General features: G+C 44.8%; 1 protein-coding gene across 2 annotated transcripts; it reads left to right on the forward strand.

The window, feature by feature from the left end:
* The first annotated feature begins 880 nt into the window (after nucleotides 1-880).
* tmprss4a (transmembrane serine protease 4a) lies at nucleotides 881-19,131 on the forward strand. 2 transcript variants are annotated; one of them, XM_055879630.1, is made up of 13 exons: nucleotides 881-1,239; nucleotides 9,801-9,855; nucleotides 10,012-10,155; nucleotides 10,549-10,701; nucleotides 11,318-11,444; nucleotides 11,565-11,684; nucleotides 12,617-12,660; nucleotides 13,050-13,212; nucleotides 13,432-13,598; nucleotides 13,990-14,085; nucleotides 14,229-14,371; nucleotides 17,645-17,794; nucleotides 17,968-19,131. In XM_055879630.1, exons 3-13 carry the CDS (start codon nucleotides 10,044-10,046, stop codon nucleotides 17,977-17,979), a joined length of 1,287 nt encoding a protein of 428 aa, XP_055735605.1. In that variant the 5' UTR covers nucleotides 881-1,239; nucleotides 9,801-9,855; nucleotides 10,012-10,043; the 3' UTR covers nucleotides 17,980-19,131. The 2 variants fall into 2 exon arrangements, with proteins under 2 accessions (XP_055735605.1, XP_055735606.1); XM_055879631.1 differs by lacking the exon at nucleotides 881-1,239 and adding an exon at nucleotides 7,834-8,292.
* Nucleotides 19,132-19,221: the final 90 nt, after the last annotated feature.

Here is a 19,221-nt window from a genome sequence, read left to right on the forward strand (position 1 = left end):
GACAGTGCCAGGTTTCCTTCAGACGTCGCTCTTGGCATTCAGGCCAAAGAGTTCAATATTGGTTTCATCAGACCAGAGACCTTGTTTCTCATGGTCTGAGAGTCCTTTAGGTGCCTTTTGGCAAACTCCAATGGGCTGTCATGTGACACAATCCTGTCTCGGAGCTCTACGGACAAATAATTCAACCTCATGGCTTGTTTTTTGCTCTGACATGCACTGTCAACTATGGGACCTTATATAGACAGGTGTGTGCCTTTCCAAATCATCCAATCAATTGAATTGACCACAGGTGGACTCCAATCAAGTTGTAGAAACATCTCAAGGATGATCAATGGAAACATGATGCGCCTGAGCTCATTTTCGAGTCTCATAGCAAAGGGTCTGAATACTTATGTAAATAAGGCGTTTCTGTTTTTTATTTTCAATAAATGTGCAAAAATGTCTAAAAACCATTATGGTTTGTCATTAGGGGAAATTGTGTGTAGATTGATGAGCAAAAAAACATATTTTATCCATTTTAGAACAAGGCTGTAGCGTAAGAAAATGTGGAAAAGGGGAAGGGGTCTGAATACTTTCTGAATGCACTGTATATAACACACAAAGTCCTATGTCATCTATTTTAGCCTTGATGTTAAATAACATGCATAACATCATTACAGGGCATCATTTTCCCTGAACTGTTCCCTTACGTTGAATACCTCTAGCACACAGACACAGGTGGTGCGTAATGTGAGAGTGAGGCAACACAACACACTGACCAGAAACTCGTCTGAATATGTTAATCATTTCCCTGGACTCATTCTCATTCAACCAAGCCCAAAAAAAAATCTAAAATTAGCACAGAGGGAGAGAGAAGTGGGATCACATAAAAGGAATACTTTGAAGGCTGCTCCCGAGGGAGGCAGGCTCGAGCAACACTTCAAACAGAGAGAGAGGGAAGGAAGGAAGCAAGCGGAGAGGCTAGACTATGAGATCGAAAACGTGTGTATTTAACAGTGTAGGGACAGAGGGAAAGGCAACCATACTCAAAGCTCACACCTACCTCCGCAGTCTTATTATAAGCATCCAGGTTGATCGCTGAAGACCACCAGGCAAACGCTGACCCCAACAACCAGAGGCCACCAGGCAAACACTGACCCCAACCAGAGACCACCAGGCAAACACTGACCCCAACCAGAGACCACCTGATCAGGACTGAGGGTACAGGACTGACAGGCAACCGGGACTGGTTAACCTCATGTAAGTGTGACACATTTTGGTCATGTCAATGTTGTCACATCGTCTATTGTTGAGTATGCTGGTGTCACGAAATCATGCGGGGGGGGGGGGGGGGGGGGGACCGTTGCTTGTGCAGACTAGACCTTCTTTCCACATGACAGTCTTGCGATTGAACGAGCTGTTGCACAGCATCCAAGGATTTAAACGGTTGTTGAACCTCACCAAGTTTGGTGTGTCTGTTCAACAGAAGCCAGGCCAGGTCGCTAATATTATCCGCAGTAATAGGTTGGTCAATGCCCCTGTTCAAAATGAGCTCGCAATGAGATCTAAGATACCTGTTTGTGAGATGCTCAAGGTTAGACATTGTGTTTAATGGGATACAACAATAAACAACTCCACAGATCTAACTAGAGCAGCGAGGGTAACATTAGCTCAGCTGTATCAGTATGGTTAATATTTAACCCATCTCAGACTGTTCAGCACAGACTATGCGTGCATAGTGTGCATGAAAAATGCACCCTGACGCCCCACGAATCGACCTCATGGAAAGTGTGTCTGTGGTGATGCAGGGGAGGGGATGTTTGACAGTGAAAGGCGCTGTAGTTTGACACGGTCAGATTGTGTCATCGCTGTGGTTCAAATCTCTATTTTCTTCCTTCACATGTTTTACGAATCCCTAACTCACTATCTCGGTCTCCCTCCTTCCCTCTTTTTCAGCGTCGGAACATGTTAATCACATAGGTGGGTGACAATAACATGGACAATTAATGGTGATATGTTGATTACACTGTACTGTGTATCACCCATTTGTCATCTATTTCTGACATAAGGTGGCGCACAATTGGCCCAGTGTCGTCCGGGTTAGGGTTCGGCCGGGTTAGGGTTCGGCCGGGTTAGGCCGTCATTGTAAATAAGAATTTGTTCTTAACTGACTTGTCTAGTTAAATAAATGTTAAATAAAAATAATTATATGAATGTATTATTCAATAGACATCTTGACAGGGAGTCAGGCTCATTAAAGGAGGCCATGCCTTAGTGAACTTTAAAACCAATAGAAATCTCGGCAACTGCATTACTTCCTCGTTCTGAAGAGGGAAGAAGTAGTGTGGTGAGAGGGTCAGGGGTCACAGCTCTTAACAGGTTGGGTCATCATAGATTACAATCAGCTTCTGTTCTCAACAGAGGACCAATCTCTTTTATCCTCTCTTTCATTCTCTCTCTCTCTCTCTCTCTCTCTCTCTCTCTCTCTCTCTCTCTCTCTCTCTCTCTCTCTCTCTCTCTCTCTCTCTCTCTCTCTCTCTCTCTCTCTCTCTCTCTCTCTCTCTCTCTCTCTCTCTCTCTCTCTCTCTCTCTCTCGTGCTCGTGCTCGTGCTCGTGCTCGGACAATACGAAACCACATAGGTCTGCAAAGTGGCTCATAGGAAAGTAGGTTATTGAGTCATGAATCACTTACAGTATGTAATGGAGCCGTTAGTTGAAATCAAAGAGAAGTGGACCTACTGTATTGTTGACCATTGACTGGAAAGAAGGAAATGTTGAGAATCCAGTACAAGGAAACTGCCCGATCCTTTACTCCACTGGCACAATTCAAACATTTACAGGAAGTTCCCCCATGTACCACATATAGCCTGAGGGGTGGGCGGATATTGTATCAAGCTTTTAGCAATATGACTGTCAAATCCCCTAGTGAGGAGGGTTTCAAAAAAGAGGAGTTACAGTATAAACACGTTTCTGTCCCAAAATATTATTGTGATCACGTGTCCATTTCTGGGTTAAGAAGTACATGTCCTCTGGCTCAGAGAGCAACGCCAGACTGGAGCTCCAACTGATACCAACATGACAGGACTGGCCCACGACCTGACCTGAAGGCATCTCACTACACAAACTGGTGTTTGTGTTTGAAGGTGTGTGTGTGCGAGCGTGCGTGCGTGCGTGCGTGCGTGAGTGTTTGTCAGTCTGTGCTCGTGTGACTGTTCCTGTGTGTGTGTTTTTTTTTGTCATACATTCATGAACGAGAGGGAGAAGAACAGAAAAGCACAGAGCTAGAGCTACAAAGATCCACCGAATCAGGAAAGGCAGAGAGAGAGAGAGAGAGAGAGAGAGAGAGAGAGAGAGAGAGAGAGAGAGAGAGAGAGAGAGAGAGAGAGAGAGAGAGAGAGAGAGAGGAAGTATGCAGGTAGAGAGACCAAGGCATTAGGTGTCCTATTACAGATACTAGTTGGGTGTAGTTTTGTCAGCAGGGGCTGGGTCATCCACAACAAATCCATGTGGATTTCAGCAGCAGAAACACACCGGCAGTCATTAATACAGCAGTAGATTTTTACAGCAGCAGGACAAGTTAGGCGGCCTGCATGATTAGGCGGCTTGCAAGTTTCACTGCCTGTGAATTGAGGGACAACGAATAGGGTACGAGAAGGACGAGAGAGAAAGATAGGGAGACAGAATAACCATACGGACCGGCACAGAGTTGTGAGAGGTCGAACTTCAGAAGTAGAGGGAGAGAAGGCACAAGACAAGGGGAAGGGAGAGACTGTTGAAGGGAGTTTTACTTGATCCAGAGACCGAAGGACAGTGAATCCTCTATACCCTGTGATCTGGGCCAGCTGAGAGGGGACTTCTACACCATGAATGTGAGTAGAGATGGAGACTACAGTTTGGGAAAATAGGGGATCAGGCTATTCACTTGTGGAGTAGTATTGATCACCTGTCACTCAGCTCTTACTGTGGACGCGCACAGCAGTGGTTTACAGGTTCACAGTGATGGGAAAACACATGGGATAACATGTCCATGTTTACCTGTGTATAAACGTACGGTCTGTGTGTTTTAGTGAACAATTGTTATACATGCAAATAGTCCCTTGCAAAGCAAGCAATCCTCAAGTGCATTTTAAAGTATTACCATGTTAAAGTATTACTGTGTCTCTGCTGACAATATCACATTTTTGTGAGTTCTACACTACCAGTCAAAGGTTTTATAACACCTTGTCATTCAAAGGTTTTACATTGTAGAATAATAGTGAAGACATCAAAACTATGAAATAACACATATGGAATCATGTAGTAACCAAAATATTGTTAAAAGTTCATTTGTAGAATAACTTTCCTTCTTAATGCGTTTGAGCCAATCAGTTGTGTTGTGACAAGGTAACGGGGTATACAGAAGATAGCCCTATCTGGTAAAAGACTATGTCCATATTATGGCACGGACATCTCAAATAAGCAAAGAGAAACGACAGTCCATCATTACTTTAAGACATGAAGGTCAGTCAATATGGAAAATGTGATGTTTTGATGTCTTCACTATTATTCTATAATGTAGAAAATAGCAACAACAAAAAATGAAAAACCATTGAATGAGTAGATGTTCTAAAACCTTTGACCGGTAGTGTAAAAGTGTGAAATAGACATAGATTAGGGTTCTTGTGATTGTACACATCTGTCGTTGGTGGCAGAAATGCTAAGTGACCAGTGATCAGTTTGTGTAGGAAAATCGTGTGCGTTTGTGTGTGTATGCCTGTGGGTGCTCATGCAAATCTGTGTTGTTGGAGATCCCTGCCTTTGATTACAACTCACGTGTAGCTTCTATAAAGGTCTTTGCTGCTTAATTATATATATATATTTTTTGCATTTACCAGGTAATTTGACTGAGAACACATTGTCATTTACAGCAACAACCTGGGGAATAGTTACAGGGATGAAGAGGGATGAGGGATGAATGAGCCAATCGTAAACTGGGGATGATTAGGTGACCGTATGAGGGCCAGATTGGGAATTTAGCCAGGACACCCGTTTCACATCCCATCCAAAAGACGGCACACTGCACAGGGCAATGTCCCCAATCACTGCCCTGGAGCGTTGGGATATTTTTTTTAGACCAGAGGAAAGGGTGCATCCTTCTGCCCCTTCAACACCACTTCCAGCAGCATCTGGTCTCCCATCCAGGGTACAACCAGGACCGATCCTGCTAAGCTTCAGAAGCAAGCCAGCAGTGGTATGTAGGGTGGTAAGCTGCTGGCACTTTAAAATACAATCCACAATGAAGAGAGAGCACCGTTTTATACACTAAAGCGTAACATGCCAATTGATTTTATCGGTTAAACCTTCTGTGACCCAGTTCTGCTTCCCCAGATGCTTTCTCAATGCAAACTGGGTCTAGTCCCATTGTTCACTATCCTGCATGGGCCAAACGACCTGAACACACCTCTGTCTCGCTCCCTCACACATGCATATACATTTGCATCCCCCCCCCCCCCGTCTCTCTCTCTCTGTGATTTTATTCCACCCGTGTTGTAAATTTATGCCAACTGTCTGTCAAAGTGAATTCTTGCACTGAGGTCATCATTGACATGGATTGTGTGATTCCGGTTCGGGTTGTGTCTCTGCCATTATTTAATGCTGTTTTTAGATATCTTGTTGCAAAATAGGCGATCCTCAAATAATATACCCTGCTCAAAAAAATAAAGGGAACACTTAAACAACACAATGTAACTCCAAGTCAATCACACTTCTGTGAAATCAAACTGTCCACTTAGGAAGCAACACTGATTGACAATAAATTTCACATGCTGTTGTGCAAATGGAATAGACAAAAGGTGGAAATTATAGGCAATTAGCAAGACACCCCCAAAAAAGGAGTGATTCTGCAGGTGGTGACCACAGACCACTTCTCAGTTCCTATGCTTCCTGGCTGATGTTTTGGTCACTTTTGAATGCTGGCGGTGCTCTCACTCTAGTGGTAGCATGAGACGGAGTCTACAACCCACACAAGTGGCTCAGGTAGTGGAGTTCATCCAGGATGGCACATCAATGCGAGTTGTGGCAAAAAGGTTTGCTGTGTCTGTCAGCGTAGTGTCCAGAGCATGGAGGCGCTACCAGGAGACAGGCCAGTACATCAGGAGACGTGGAGGAGGCCGTAGGAGGGCAACAACCCAGCAGCAGGACCGCTACCTCCGCCTTTGTGCAAGGAGGTGCACTGCCAACGCCCTGCAAAATGACCTCCAGCAGGCCACAAATGTGCATGTGTCTGCTCAAACGGTCAGAAACAGACTCCATGAGGGTGGTATGAGGGCCCGAATTCCACAGGTGGGGGCTGTGCTTACAGCCCAACACCGTGCAGGACGTTTGGCATTTGCCAGAGAACACCAAGATTGGCAAATTCGCCACTGGCGCCCTGTGCTCTTCACAGATGAAAGCAGGTTCACACTGAGCACATGAGCACATGTGACAAACGTGACAGTCTGGAGACGCCGTGGAGAACGTTCTGCTGCCTGCAAAATCCTCCAGCATGACCGGTTTGGCGATGGGTCAGTCATGGTGTGGGGTGGCATTTCTTTGTGGGGCCGCACAGCCCTCCATGTGCTCGCCAGAGGTAGCCTGACTGCCATTAGGTACCGAGATGAGATCCTCAGACCCCTTGTGAGACCATATGCTGACACATGCACATTTGTGGCCTGCTGAAGGTCATTTTGCAGGGCTCTGCTAGTGCACCTCCTTGCACAAAGGCGGAGGTAGCGGTCCTGCTGCTGGGTTGTTGCCCTCCTACGGCCTCCTCCATGTCTCCTGATGTACTGGCCTGTCTCCTGGTAGCGCCTCCATGCTCTGGACACTACACTTACAGACACAGCAAACCTTTTTGCCACAGCTCGCATTGATGTGCCATCTTGGATGAACTGCACTACCTGAGCCACTTGTGTGGGTTGTAGACTCCGTCTCATGCTACCACTAGAGTGAGAGCACCGCCAGCATTCAAAAGTGACCAAAACATCAGCCAGGAAGCATAGGAACTGAGAAGTGGTCTGTGGTCACCACCTGCAGAACCACTCCTTTTTTGGGGGTGTTTTGCTAATTGCCTATAATTTCCACCTTTTGTCTATTCCATTTGCACAACAGCATGTGAAATTTATTGTCAATCAGTGTTGCTTCCTAAGTGGACAGTTTGATTTCACAGAAGTGTGATTGACTTGGAGTTACATTGTGTTGTTTAAGTGTTCCCTTTATTTTTTTGAGCAGTGTATTTCAGCAAATGAATGTGTACGGCCTGCAGTTAGTGACCTATAGTTCATATGTGGTCTACAAATCACTAGGAGTCCCTATTTTCGATAGTTTGCTATGTACTGTATATTGCTGGTCAACTTTGATGAAACAATGCACGTATTTTGGTTCTTTTTGGTACTGGTCAGTCAGCTGTCGGCTCCGAGATGTGTATAGTCACATTTTAAGTTGACCTGGCTGACCTTTCTCTTCTCCCACCTCTGTACTCTATCATCCATTCTGTCTTTCTCTCTTTCTCTCTCTGTAACCATATTTCCTCATCTCATAGCCTACCCTTATTGACCTAGATTAGTTCCTGTCTACAGTACATCTACGTGGAGAGTTCCACCAACGTCTCCATGACTCATGCAAATCATACAGGAGCTTTCTCTGTCTGTCTGTCTGTCTGTCTGTCTGTCTGTCTGTCTGTCTGTCTGTCTGTCTGTCTGTCTGTCTGTCTGTCTGTCTGTCTGTCTGTCTGTCTGTCTGTCTGTCTGTATGTCTGTCTGTATGTATGTATGTATGTATGTGTATGTGTCATTCAAATTATCACTTACATACAGTGAGCACTGTTCCCTCTAAATTGCGCGCGTTCGCGGCCGCGCACCTCCTGCGGGACTACCGCACAAGAAGAAATGCCATGCAGCGGAGAGACAGACCCAAGCGATTGAACTTCACTGAGTTCACCCTGTTAGTTTGCACTATATTATAGATCAACTTTTTTTTCGGTGATCGAATCAACATTACATCAGACACTTTTCAATACACCAAACCAGAACAAATCTAACTTTGCAAGATTGAGTCTTTGATTTTGTTGCAGGCAGAGCCAAAGCGCATTGGGAAAGATTTATACTGGTGGGTGTAGCCCCCGAGCGGTTTTTCAATCACCGGCGAGTGAACGCGTTTTTCAGATCAGACCGCAAAGCAGCAGTTAGCGAGTTATCGACCCAATGCCTAGGTACAAATAATTCAGAAATGGGGAGTTACTGCTTCCGACAAAAAGTTTTAGGCTACATGTCAAGCCGTATTTGAAAAGCCAGTCAGGTAAAAAGCTTACAGTATGTCTTGTTTTTTGTTGCTTTAACACTATACAGCTTATTCATAAAGACAAACGCTTGATGATGAGTTGGTTATTTGAATCAGCTGTGCAGTGCTAGGGCAAACAACATGTTCCCCAGGGAGTGTCTTCAACTGTTTAGGATTGTGGTCAGTTAAATGAACAGCATATGTATATCTCACTTCCCCTTTTCTCCCCAAGTTGAGGTCGTTTTGCTATGCTTCTCCTCTGTGTTGCTAGAACCCTCTGTTTTAGGTACCAATATTAGACCAGACTGTCTCCATGGAGAATAGACAGGAAGACTTCATGCAGATGAAGGGATTTCACTCGCAACTGAATTGTAAAAGTGAAATTACGGGACACATATATATATATATATATATATATTTAAATACCATTTGAGAATGGCTCACTATCATATTGCTTCATGTCAACACATACAGACAAGCCTTTGATTTTGGGTTATATTTAACAAACTTGAACCTGTTTTGTTTCTGTAATGGTAAATCTGTGAACAAAAGCACTGACAACTCTAACTACAGAAGAGCAACAGCAGTTAAGCAGTGGTTTTACCCAGCCACTAAGAGCCCTGTCCCTCACTATAGCCACCACCTGTCTTGTCCCTCCGCACAGTAGAACCCTCCATATCTGCGGGATGGTGTACTGTGTGGCGTTGTCCATGTTAGGACAGCCTCAGTCTCAAAAGGACTTGGGTTCACTGTTGCTGAGTGTGTCCGACAGTCCGTAGGTTGTGCATGCAATGTATTAGTGTGGCAACAGATTTGTAAAGTATTTGTGGACCAGTTGGCGAGATTGGACAGAATAGCCGATACTGTAGATGCCTAACAGACTGTTTGAGTCATTGGTATTTTGGGATGTTGTTGTTTTTTGGTCGTGATGGCTGTTTCACCAGTGAGCAGGTTTCGTTCACTGAAGCTATGACTCATGACAGGTATGATGACGGGTACTTGTGCTTGCTGTGCACTTGAATGATTCTATCAGCATGAACACATTGTCATATAGAGAACAGTCAACCGAACGCGTCTTCTATAAAACAATAGATTTGTAAAGCTGGGGTGGGCAGAGCTGTCAATTGCATGACTTGAATTAAGTGGTTTATAGCGTGCGTGATTAGAATGCTGTGTGTATAGCATGCTCCACCATTCAAGCTCTATTGTCCTTTAACGAAGTGGAATAACACAGTATAAAGCAACTAGACATTGAGCAGAGTACCACACCTGAGGATGTGTCATACAGCTATCTCTGTCTTTGTGTCAGATGGGCCTGGGAATTGTGCTCACAGCTCACAGCATGACAGTCACACACAACATTGATGGGAGGCACACTGTTCCATGTGCGAGTGTTCCCGATCCAGTCTGTCATGCCTCCCCTCTCTCGACCCTAGGACCTCACAAACTCTTACATAATGTCCCACATTCTGCACCGAGCACAGTATGATCCCCTATCTCTCAATCTGTCGTCTCTCTCTCGCCAGACTGACACCTGCCTCGCTGAAGAAAGCAATATACCATTAAATCCTAGGCAACAAGGTAAGCCATTGTAGTGGAATTGATTAATTTTGAAATCATATTGTACAAGTATTACTTAATATGCAATAATAGACGGTCCAATTATGCTTTAGTCGCATGTGTCTGTGTTTTTAAATAGCTACAAACTCCTGATTGTTCCGTCTTCCTCTCCCCCAGTTGAAGTACGGCCTGGTAGGAAACGAAAGCCCATGACGGCTCTGAACTCCCAGAAAGAGAAGTCCTCGTCGAGGAAGAGGGTCCTGATCACCGTGTTGATGGTACTGGTAGTGCTGGGGATCCTGGCCACGGCTGGCTACTTCAGTGAGTCCAGCTTCGAAACCCATCATCTTTGCATCCCAGACGGCACCCTATTCCCTACACAGTGCACTACTTTTGAACAGGGCCCATAAGGATCAAGAGTAGTGCAGTCAAAAGTAGTGCACTATGTCGGGCATAGGTTGCCGTTTGGGACGCAAACCCACCTCTACACCCTCTCCTCCCCCTTAGCTAACACAAGACATACTAGTACTTCTCCCCTGTACAAATGCTCAATGATTCACAATGAAACCATAGCAACATTATGGAATGTGATTCCACAAAACGTTGGTGCTTTTTTTTTTTAAGTCAGCAAACATGATATTTGAATAACCTGTCCCTGTCTTCTGTACTCTCTCCTCCTTTCATCCCTCTTTCCCCTTTCCTTTCTGTCCTCAGTCGCGCAGCTGATCAACAGTAAGTTCTTCTTCTGCTCCCGGTCAGTGAAGTTCATTCCCCTGGAAAAAGCATGTGATGGGATGGCAGACTGTTCAGGAGGAGAGGACGAGCTCACCTGTGTGGCCAGCATGACGGTCAACACTACCTTCCCAGGTAAACACACACACACATGCACAAACACTCAAGCATATATATATATATATACACACACACACACACACACACACACACACACACACACACACACACACACACACACACACACACACACACACACACACACACACACACACACACACACACACACACACACACACACACACACACACACACACACACACACACACACACACACACACACACACAGGTATGGACAGGTATGGACAGGTACTCACACGCACCACTCCATTCATATATCTTTATACATCTGTCTCTGTCACTTCTATATAATTAATCTCATCTCTTTTTTTTCTCTCTCGGTCTCTTACTTTCCTTTTCCTGTCTCTCTCTATTTGTGATGCGCACCTCTGTCTGTCTCTGTCTGTCTCTGTCTGTCTCTGTCTGTCTCTGTCTGTCTCTGTCTGTCTCTGTCTGTCTCTCTGTCTCTCTCTCTGTCTCTCTCTCTGTCTCTCTCTCTGTCTCTCTCTGTCTCTGTCTCTCTCTGTCTCTGTCTCTCTCTGTCTCTCTCTCTCTCTGTCTCTGTGTCTCTCTCTTTCTCTCTTTCTCTCTTTCTCTCTTTCTCTCTGTGTCTCTCTCTCTCTCTGTGCAGTGCGTCTGGTCTCTGAGCAGAGGGTTCTCCAGATCTACAGTGACGGGACAGGATGGAGGAGTGTGTGTAGTGAGAACTGGACCCAGCAGCACACAGAGAAAGCCTGTCAGCAGCTGGGCTACACCTAGTGGGTCTCCTCTCTCCCTAACTCACTCACTCACTGCTCACCCAGCAGCTTAGCTACAGTTTCCCCCTTAACATATTGAGTTTCTCTTAAATGTCTCTCTGTCTCCACTCGTTCCCACAGTAAACCCAACAGTAGTAGTATCTCAGTGGAGAACTTGTCCTCGTCCCTGAAGACAGGACCGTTCTCAGGGGTCAGGGTCGCAGCTGAAACCACCCCCATTTACCAGACTGTCACTGACCGGTAAGTATTAGAAGATGGGTCATATTGAGCCTGTTACTGTGGTGTTACGGTCTACTGTATTCTGATATTCACTCTGACACTTTCCAGCTATGAAAAGGGGAACGGAACTGTATCAGTAAAAAAATGTGCACAGTGTCTTGGTATCAATATGGTTGGATGATTATCTTGATCGGTGCAGTAAATGGAGAATTGAAACAAGTCAAAATAAATGTTACCCACTTTGGGTACTTCTGTCTGTACTTGTTTTATCATACTCGTCTTATTTTCAATTGTAAATAGTCATTCGTTCTTAATTGACCTGCCTTGGAAAATAAAGGTAAAAAAAAACAAGTACATGGCTACGTTGACCATGCCTGCATCACTGTCGTACTGTTTACTATGCAGTGTTTGTGTTGGTTCGCTCCCATCCCACTGCCACTGTTTGTAGTAAGATGCCAGTTTAGGCTCAGGCAGTTGTACATGACGAATGGAATGCATGACTGCCACTGATGACAGATGGGATGGCACCGCCCTGTCTACTCTAAAACAGCACCATGCACTGGAAAAACAGATTACCTGTCCTCGTTTTTCCTCCTTCTGTTACCTTTTTTTGTCTCTACTTGTGATGTGCACCTCTGCGTCATCTCTCTCTCTCTCTCGATGCATGTCTCTGACTGTGTCCTACTCTCTGTTTTCCTGACACAAACAATTTAGTTTCTGTTCTTTCCCCATCCTTGTTTCTGTAATTAGAGGAAACAAGAAGTACGAGTATTTTATGTCTGACAGAATCTGAACCAACACTGAAGATTACCTCTGGAATCAGACTCCTTTGTTTACCTTTAATGTTTGGTAATCGTGTTTTGGGTGTGTTTCTTTGCATGCAGCACATGTGATGTGTCTATATACCATGTGAATGTACTGTGTGTTGAATTCCCCTCTCTGTGTGATTCTAGCAAGGTGTGTAACTCAGAATCCGTGATCTCCCTGACCTGCTCCGGTAAGTTCTGCCTCTGATACGCCACCTCACACTCTGTCACCTCCCTATGCCCCTCTATTAGACTCCTCCACTCCGACTACTCATTGGGGAAATCATCCAAGTTCTCTAGCAGTTGAATTATACAAGAGAGTGAGACAGAAAGACTGAGACTGGGGAATGCAGGCAAACTGAACAGGATCCAGGCAACAAGCCACTTTGTAATGGGTCAGTGGTAGCTTGAGTGTGTCACTTATCTGTCGGGTAGCAACGCTAACTGCCAAAGGGCTACTTTGAGTTTGCTTCCAGCGCTAATTCGACATTTACTCATCAACCTACCTTTGTGTGCCTTTAGCACGTCACAAAACACTTCAGTGGAACTATACTCTTTCCCCTGTGTGTGTGTGTGTCAGACTGTGGAGAGCGGGGGCGATCGGACCGTGTCGTGGGGGGTGTGGATGCGTCTATAGAAGACTGGCCGTGGCAGGTGAGCCTGCAGCAGAACGGACAACACACCTGTGGAGGGTCACTGGTGTCCTCCCGCTGGGTCGTCACAGCAGCACACTGCTTCTCTGGGTCAGTACCACTGGACATCCAATACAAAATATATACATTGCAGAATACGTGTGAATATCTACTCTGGATATCGACAACTAGCTTAACCAGACATACGATATCTAACTCTGACCATCCAACGTGGAAAATCCCACAAGGTCTGCAATTGTATAATAGGCTTAAGCATCTGGTGATAGAGACCAAGGCCCTGCTGCTAACTTCTCTCTCCTGGTTATACAGTAGTAAGAAGGAGCTGAGTCGCTGGCAGGTGGTGTCTGGGAGGACCTACATGGGCACCCTGGGAGGCTCATATGTAGACAGGATCATACTGAACGGAGACTACGATGCAGCCAGCAATGACTACGACCTGGCCATGATGAGGCTGACCAAACCCATCACTGTAGGAGGTATGTCACTTGCCCAACGTGGCGTTTAAGCAACACACTGAATTTGCTGGACAATTCCAGTTTTCGCAAAGACTAGACATAAGAAAAGCCCCACCTCCACCTATTCTGGTTTTGAATGACTTGCCATGAAGGACATTTCTCAGCCCTCTCAAAAATGAACGCTACAGCACGACACAATGATATGGAAATATGTATTTGAAAAAGCAGATTCCAGGAAGAGAGAATGCATTCAGGGTAGATTGTGACCTCTAGTGGCCAATTTATCAAACTGTCAATTTCAATGAGTTGCAACATGGGACATCCCTCTCGGGAAATACTGTATATTTAGATTGTAGTCTGGGATGTATTTATGGAGAAGTAGATGTCAATGAAGTTCAGTTTCCTCCACCAGACACTCGTCGGCCCGTGTGTTTGCCCCCTAAGAACCTGGGCCTGAAGGCAGGAGACTCTATGACGGTGACGGGCTGGGGCTACCTCCATGAGAAGGGTGAACATACAACGAACAAAACTACCCTTCCCTTTCTCTCACCCTCTTCATCTCTATCCAACAAGCACATGTACTCAAATGTTAATAGTCGATTATCCCCTATTCTCCTTCTCATCCCTCTGTCACCTTTTCTCTCCCCTCAGGTAAAGTGTCTCCTGTCCTCCAGAAGGCTATCATTCCCCTTATAGACAGTGATCAGTGCTCCAGTCCCACTGTCTACGGTGACTCAATTACTCCCAGAATGCTTTGCGCTGGTTACCTGGAGGGCAAAGTGGATGCATGTCAGGTACAATGCCTTACAAAAGTATTCATCCCTTTGGTGTTTTCCCATTTTGTTGCATTACAAACTGTAATTTAATTAAAAAATATACAGTGGGGAGAACAAGTATTTGATACACTGCCGATTTTGCAGGTTTTCCTACTTACAAAGCATGTAGAGGTCTGTAATTTTTATCATAGGTACACTTCAACTGTGAGAGACGGAATCAAAAATCCAGAAAATCACATTGTATGATTTTTAAGTAATTAATTTGCATTTTATTGCATGACATAAGTATTTGATCACCTACCAACCAGTAAGAATTCCGTCTCTCACAGACCTGTTAGTTTTTCTTTAAGAAGCCCTCCTGTTCTCCACTCATTACCTGTATTAACTGCACCTGTTTGAAATCGTTACCTGTATAAAAGACACCTGTCCACACACTCAATCAAACAGACTTCAACCTCTCCACAATGGCCAAGAGAGCTGTGTAAGGACATCAGGGATAAAATTGTAGACTTGCACAAGGCTGGGATGGGCTACAGGACAATAGGCAAGCAGCTTGGTGAGAAGACAACAACTGTTGGGGAAATTATTAGAAAATGGAAGAAGTTCAAGATGACGGTCAATCACCCTCGGTCTGGGGCTCCATGCAAGATCTCACCTCGTGGGGCATCAATGATCATGAGGAAGGTGAGGGATTAGCCCAGAACTACATGGCAGGACCTGGTCAATGACCTGAAGAGAGCTGGGACCACAGTCTCAAAGAAAACCATTACTAACACACTACGCCGTCATGGATTAAAATCCTGCAGCGCACGCAAGGTCCCCCTGCTCAAGCCAGCGCATGTCCAGGCCCGTCTGAAGTTTGCCAATGACCATCTGGATGGTCCAGAGGAGGAATGGGAGAAGGTCATGTGGTCTGATGAGACAAAAATAGAGCTTTTTGGTCTAAACTCCACTCGCCGTGTTTGGAGGAAGAAGAAGGATGAGTACAACCCCAAGAACACCATCCCAACCATGAAGCATGGAGGTGGAAACATCTTTCTTTGGGGATGCTTTTCTGCAAAGGGGACAGGACGACTGCACCGTATTGAGGGGAGGGTGGATGGGGCCATGTATCGCGAGATCTTGGCCAACAGCCTCCTTCCCTCAGTAAGAGCATTGAAGATGGGTCGTGGCTGGGTCTTCCAGCATGACAACGACCTGAAACACACAGCCAGGGCAACTAAGGAGTGGCTCCGTAAGAAGCATCTCAAGGTCCTGGAGTGGCCTAGCCAGTCTCCAGACCTGAACCCAATAGATAATCTATTGAGGGAGCTGAAATTCCATATTGCCCAGCGACAGCCCCGAAACCTGAAGGATCTGGAGAAGGTCTGTATGGAGGAGTGGGTCAAAATCCCTGCTGCAGTGTGTTTCAAACCTGGTCAAGAACTACAGGAAACGTATGATCTCTGTAATTGCAAACAAAGGTTTCTGTACCAAATATTAAGTTCTGCTTTTCTGATGTATCAAATACTTATGTCATGCAATAAAATGGAAATGAATTACTTAAAAATCATACAATATGATTTTCTGGATTTTTGTTTTAGATTCCATCTCTCACAGTTGAAGTGTACCTATGATAAAAATGACAGACCTCTACATGCTTTGTAAGTAGGAAACACTGCCAATTTTGCAGGTTATCAAATACTTGTTCTCCCCACTGTATATAAAAATAACGGAAAAGTGATGCGTGCAAATGTATTCACCCCTTTGCTATGAAGCCCCTAAATAAGATCTGGTGCAACCAATTACCTTCAGAAGTCAAATAATTAGTTAAATAAAGTCCACCTGTGTGCAATCTAAGTGTCACATGGTCTGTCACATGATCTCAGTATATATACACCTGTTCTGAAAGGCCCCAGAGTCTGCAACACCGCTAAGCAAGGGGCACCACCAAGCAAGGTCAGGGACAAAGTTGTGGAGATGTACAGATCAGGGTTGGGTTATAAAAATATATCTGAAACTTTGAACATCCCACAAAGCACCATTTAAATCCATTATTTAAAAAATTGAAAGAATATGACACCACAATAAACCTGCCAAGAGAGGGCCACCCACCAAAACTCATGGACCAGGCAAGGAGGGCATTAATCAGAGAGGCAACAAAGAGACCAAAGATAACCCTTAAGGAGCTGCAAAGCTCCACAGTGGAGATTGGAGTATCTGTCCATAGGACCACTTTAAGCCGTACACTCCACAGAGCTGGGCTTTGCAGAAGAGTGGCCAGAAAAAAAACATTGCTTAAAGAACAAAATTAACAAACACGTTTGGTGTTCGTCAAACGGCATGTGGGAGACTCCTCAAATATATGGAAGAAGATACTCTGATCAGATGAGAATAAAATTGAGCTTTTTGGCCATCAAGGAAAATGCTGTCTGCCGCAAACCCAACACCTCTCATCACCCCAAGAACACCATCCCCACAGTGAAGCATGGTGGTGGCATCATCATGCTGTGGGGATGTTTTTCATCGGCAGGCACTGGTCAGAATTGAAGGAATGATAGATGGCGCTAAATACAGGGATATTCTTGAGGGAAACCTGTTTCAGTCTTCCAGAGATTTGAGACTGGTACGGAGGTTCACCTTCCAGCAGGACAATGACCCTAAGCATACCGCTAAAGCAACACTCGAGTGGTTTAAGGGCAACATTTATATGTCTTGGAATTGCCTAGTCAAAGCCCAGACCTCAATCCAATTGAGAATCTGTGGTATGAGTTAAATATTGCTGTACACCAGCAGAACCCATCCAACTTGATGGAGCAGTTTTGCCTTGAAGAATGGGCGAAAGTCCCAGTGGTTAGATATGCCAAGCTAATAGAGACATACCCCAAGAGACTTGCAGCTGAAATTGCTGCAAGGTGAAAACTTATAAATTATGCACGCTCAAGTTTTTTTGTTTCACAAAAAATATATCAAAGTGGTAGTCATGTTGTGTAAATCAAATGATACAAACCCCCCAATAATACATTTTAACTCCAGGTTGTAAGGCAACAAAATAGGAAAAATGTGACGGGCTGAATACTTTTACAAGCCACTGTTAAAGTAGATAGTTTCTCTTCTCTTTCTCTCAAAGCAAACTAAGATAGCTTTTGGCGTGAATACATTCAATGCCTTGCCCTGTCAAAAAACGAATGGGAAGAAGACCTTAACACTTTATTGAGTATAGAATATCCACCCTCAAATGTGGCCTTTGGCATACGTGTATAGTCTGTAATTCCAGTGTACTTAATGCCACTGTTGGGTCATGTGTTGTAGGGAGACAGTGGGGGTCCTCTGGTGTACCTGTCAGAACAATGGCAGCTGGTGGGGGTGGTGAGCTGGGGGATCGGCTGTGCCAGAGAGCGTCAACCAGGGGTCTACTGCAACGTGGACGATATGCTCAACTGGATCCACACTGTCATTGTGGTATGTACACTCACACAGGAGAGGCAAGGAGCTAGTGTAATTTAAGAGTGTTTCTTTTGACTTTGTACTGTGTGAAGTCTAGATGTTGTATGCTGCTGCCCTGAAAACCAAGACTAATAATAGTGTATCGTACACTATGTAACGGTTTGACCATGTGCACTTTATTGTTCTAGGAAAACCCTTGAAGCCTCAACACATGACCAAAAGCCAATGCTCTATTGCGTTGGGTTATCCGAATGGATTTCAGCGGGTCTACATGGAGCTCTGCTATGGGAATAGAAGAGGAATCTTCTTCGAAGTGCAATTTAAAACACCTACAACAATACATAACTCAAACACACACACACACACACACACACACACACACACACACACACACACACACACACACACACACACACACACATGCCCGCACACTCAGATAGACACGGACGCGAACACACTCAACACTCCTTCTTTACTATAACAGGTTATTTACGGTGTGACTTGTGCCATTTTCGGTGTCTCAGGGACCACTTACGTGGTGGTGTAACACTGTCGCTGGAGACGACAGTCGGTCTAGGGCTGCGTCCAAAATGGCACCCTTTTGCCTTTATAGTGCACTACTCTTAAACAGAACACTACGGTTCAAAGTAGTGCACTATCAAGGGCATAGGCGGGGCGTTTGGGACGAAGCCTGGGTTTTCCACATGGCTAAGTATATTGAGACAGGACTCTCACCAAGTGCCTCTGCTGTCTTTTTGTCAATGAGGTTGCGAGAAGACCGCCATAACCTACTGTACTTGACCACGTTTTATAAATGTAAAGTCGTAATGTGACCACATGTTTATGTGAGTATTGAAATGCATTGCAGAATGTTCAACATGTTCACCCAACTTTCCATGGGTGACATGTCTTAACGAAAATATATGTTGATGAAGTATATGTGCCATGTAGTTGAAAATCGCATTTTACCTCATGTTAAGTGATCCTCAAGTACGGTGATGTGACCCTTTCTTCATATTATATGTCATTGGAGGGGGCATTAGCCCCCTCGACTTACCGTACTGTACATCCCGTCATGGATTCACTTTGACACTTTCAGGTGGTCAGAACTATTCACTGTGTGCCGACAGATTTCCAGTGGGCAATCGGAATAATCTTTACTTGCACAAGGTTCTAATTAATAGCGTGTCTTTTTTTAAATTTAAATTGTGAACCTTTTAGTGTTTCTTTAAATATTGTTTACTACGTAGAAATGGTTGTCTGTGTAAGATAGAAATGTGTCTGTATTTGTTGGTATGTTTGATAAAGGGATGCCTGTGTTCAATAAATGATCAGATGGGGATGAACTTTGAGTGATGGGATGTCTTGGCAGTGTCTGATTCTACTGCCTAAACCCTGTATCAATGACATGGAAGCCTGTGTCTTCAAGGGTGCTAAGTAGG

This window comes from Salvelinus fontinalis, chromosome 24, assembly GCF_029448725.1.
Source record: "Salvelinus fontinalis isolate EN_2023a chromosome 24, ASM2944872v1, whole genome shotgun sequence".
Lineage (NCBI taxonomy): Eukaryota > Metazoa > Chordata > Actinopteri > Salmoniformes > Salmonidae > Salvelinus > Salvelinus fontinalis.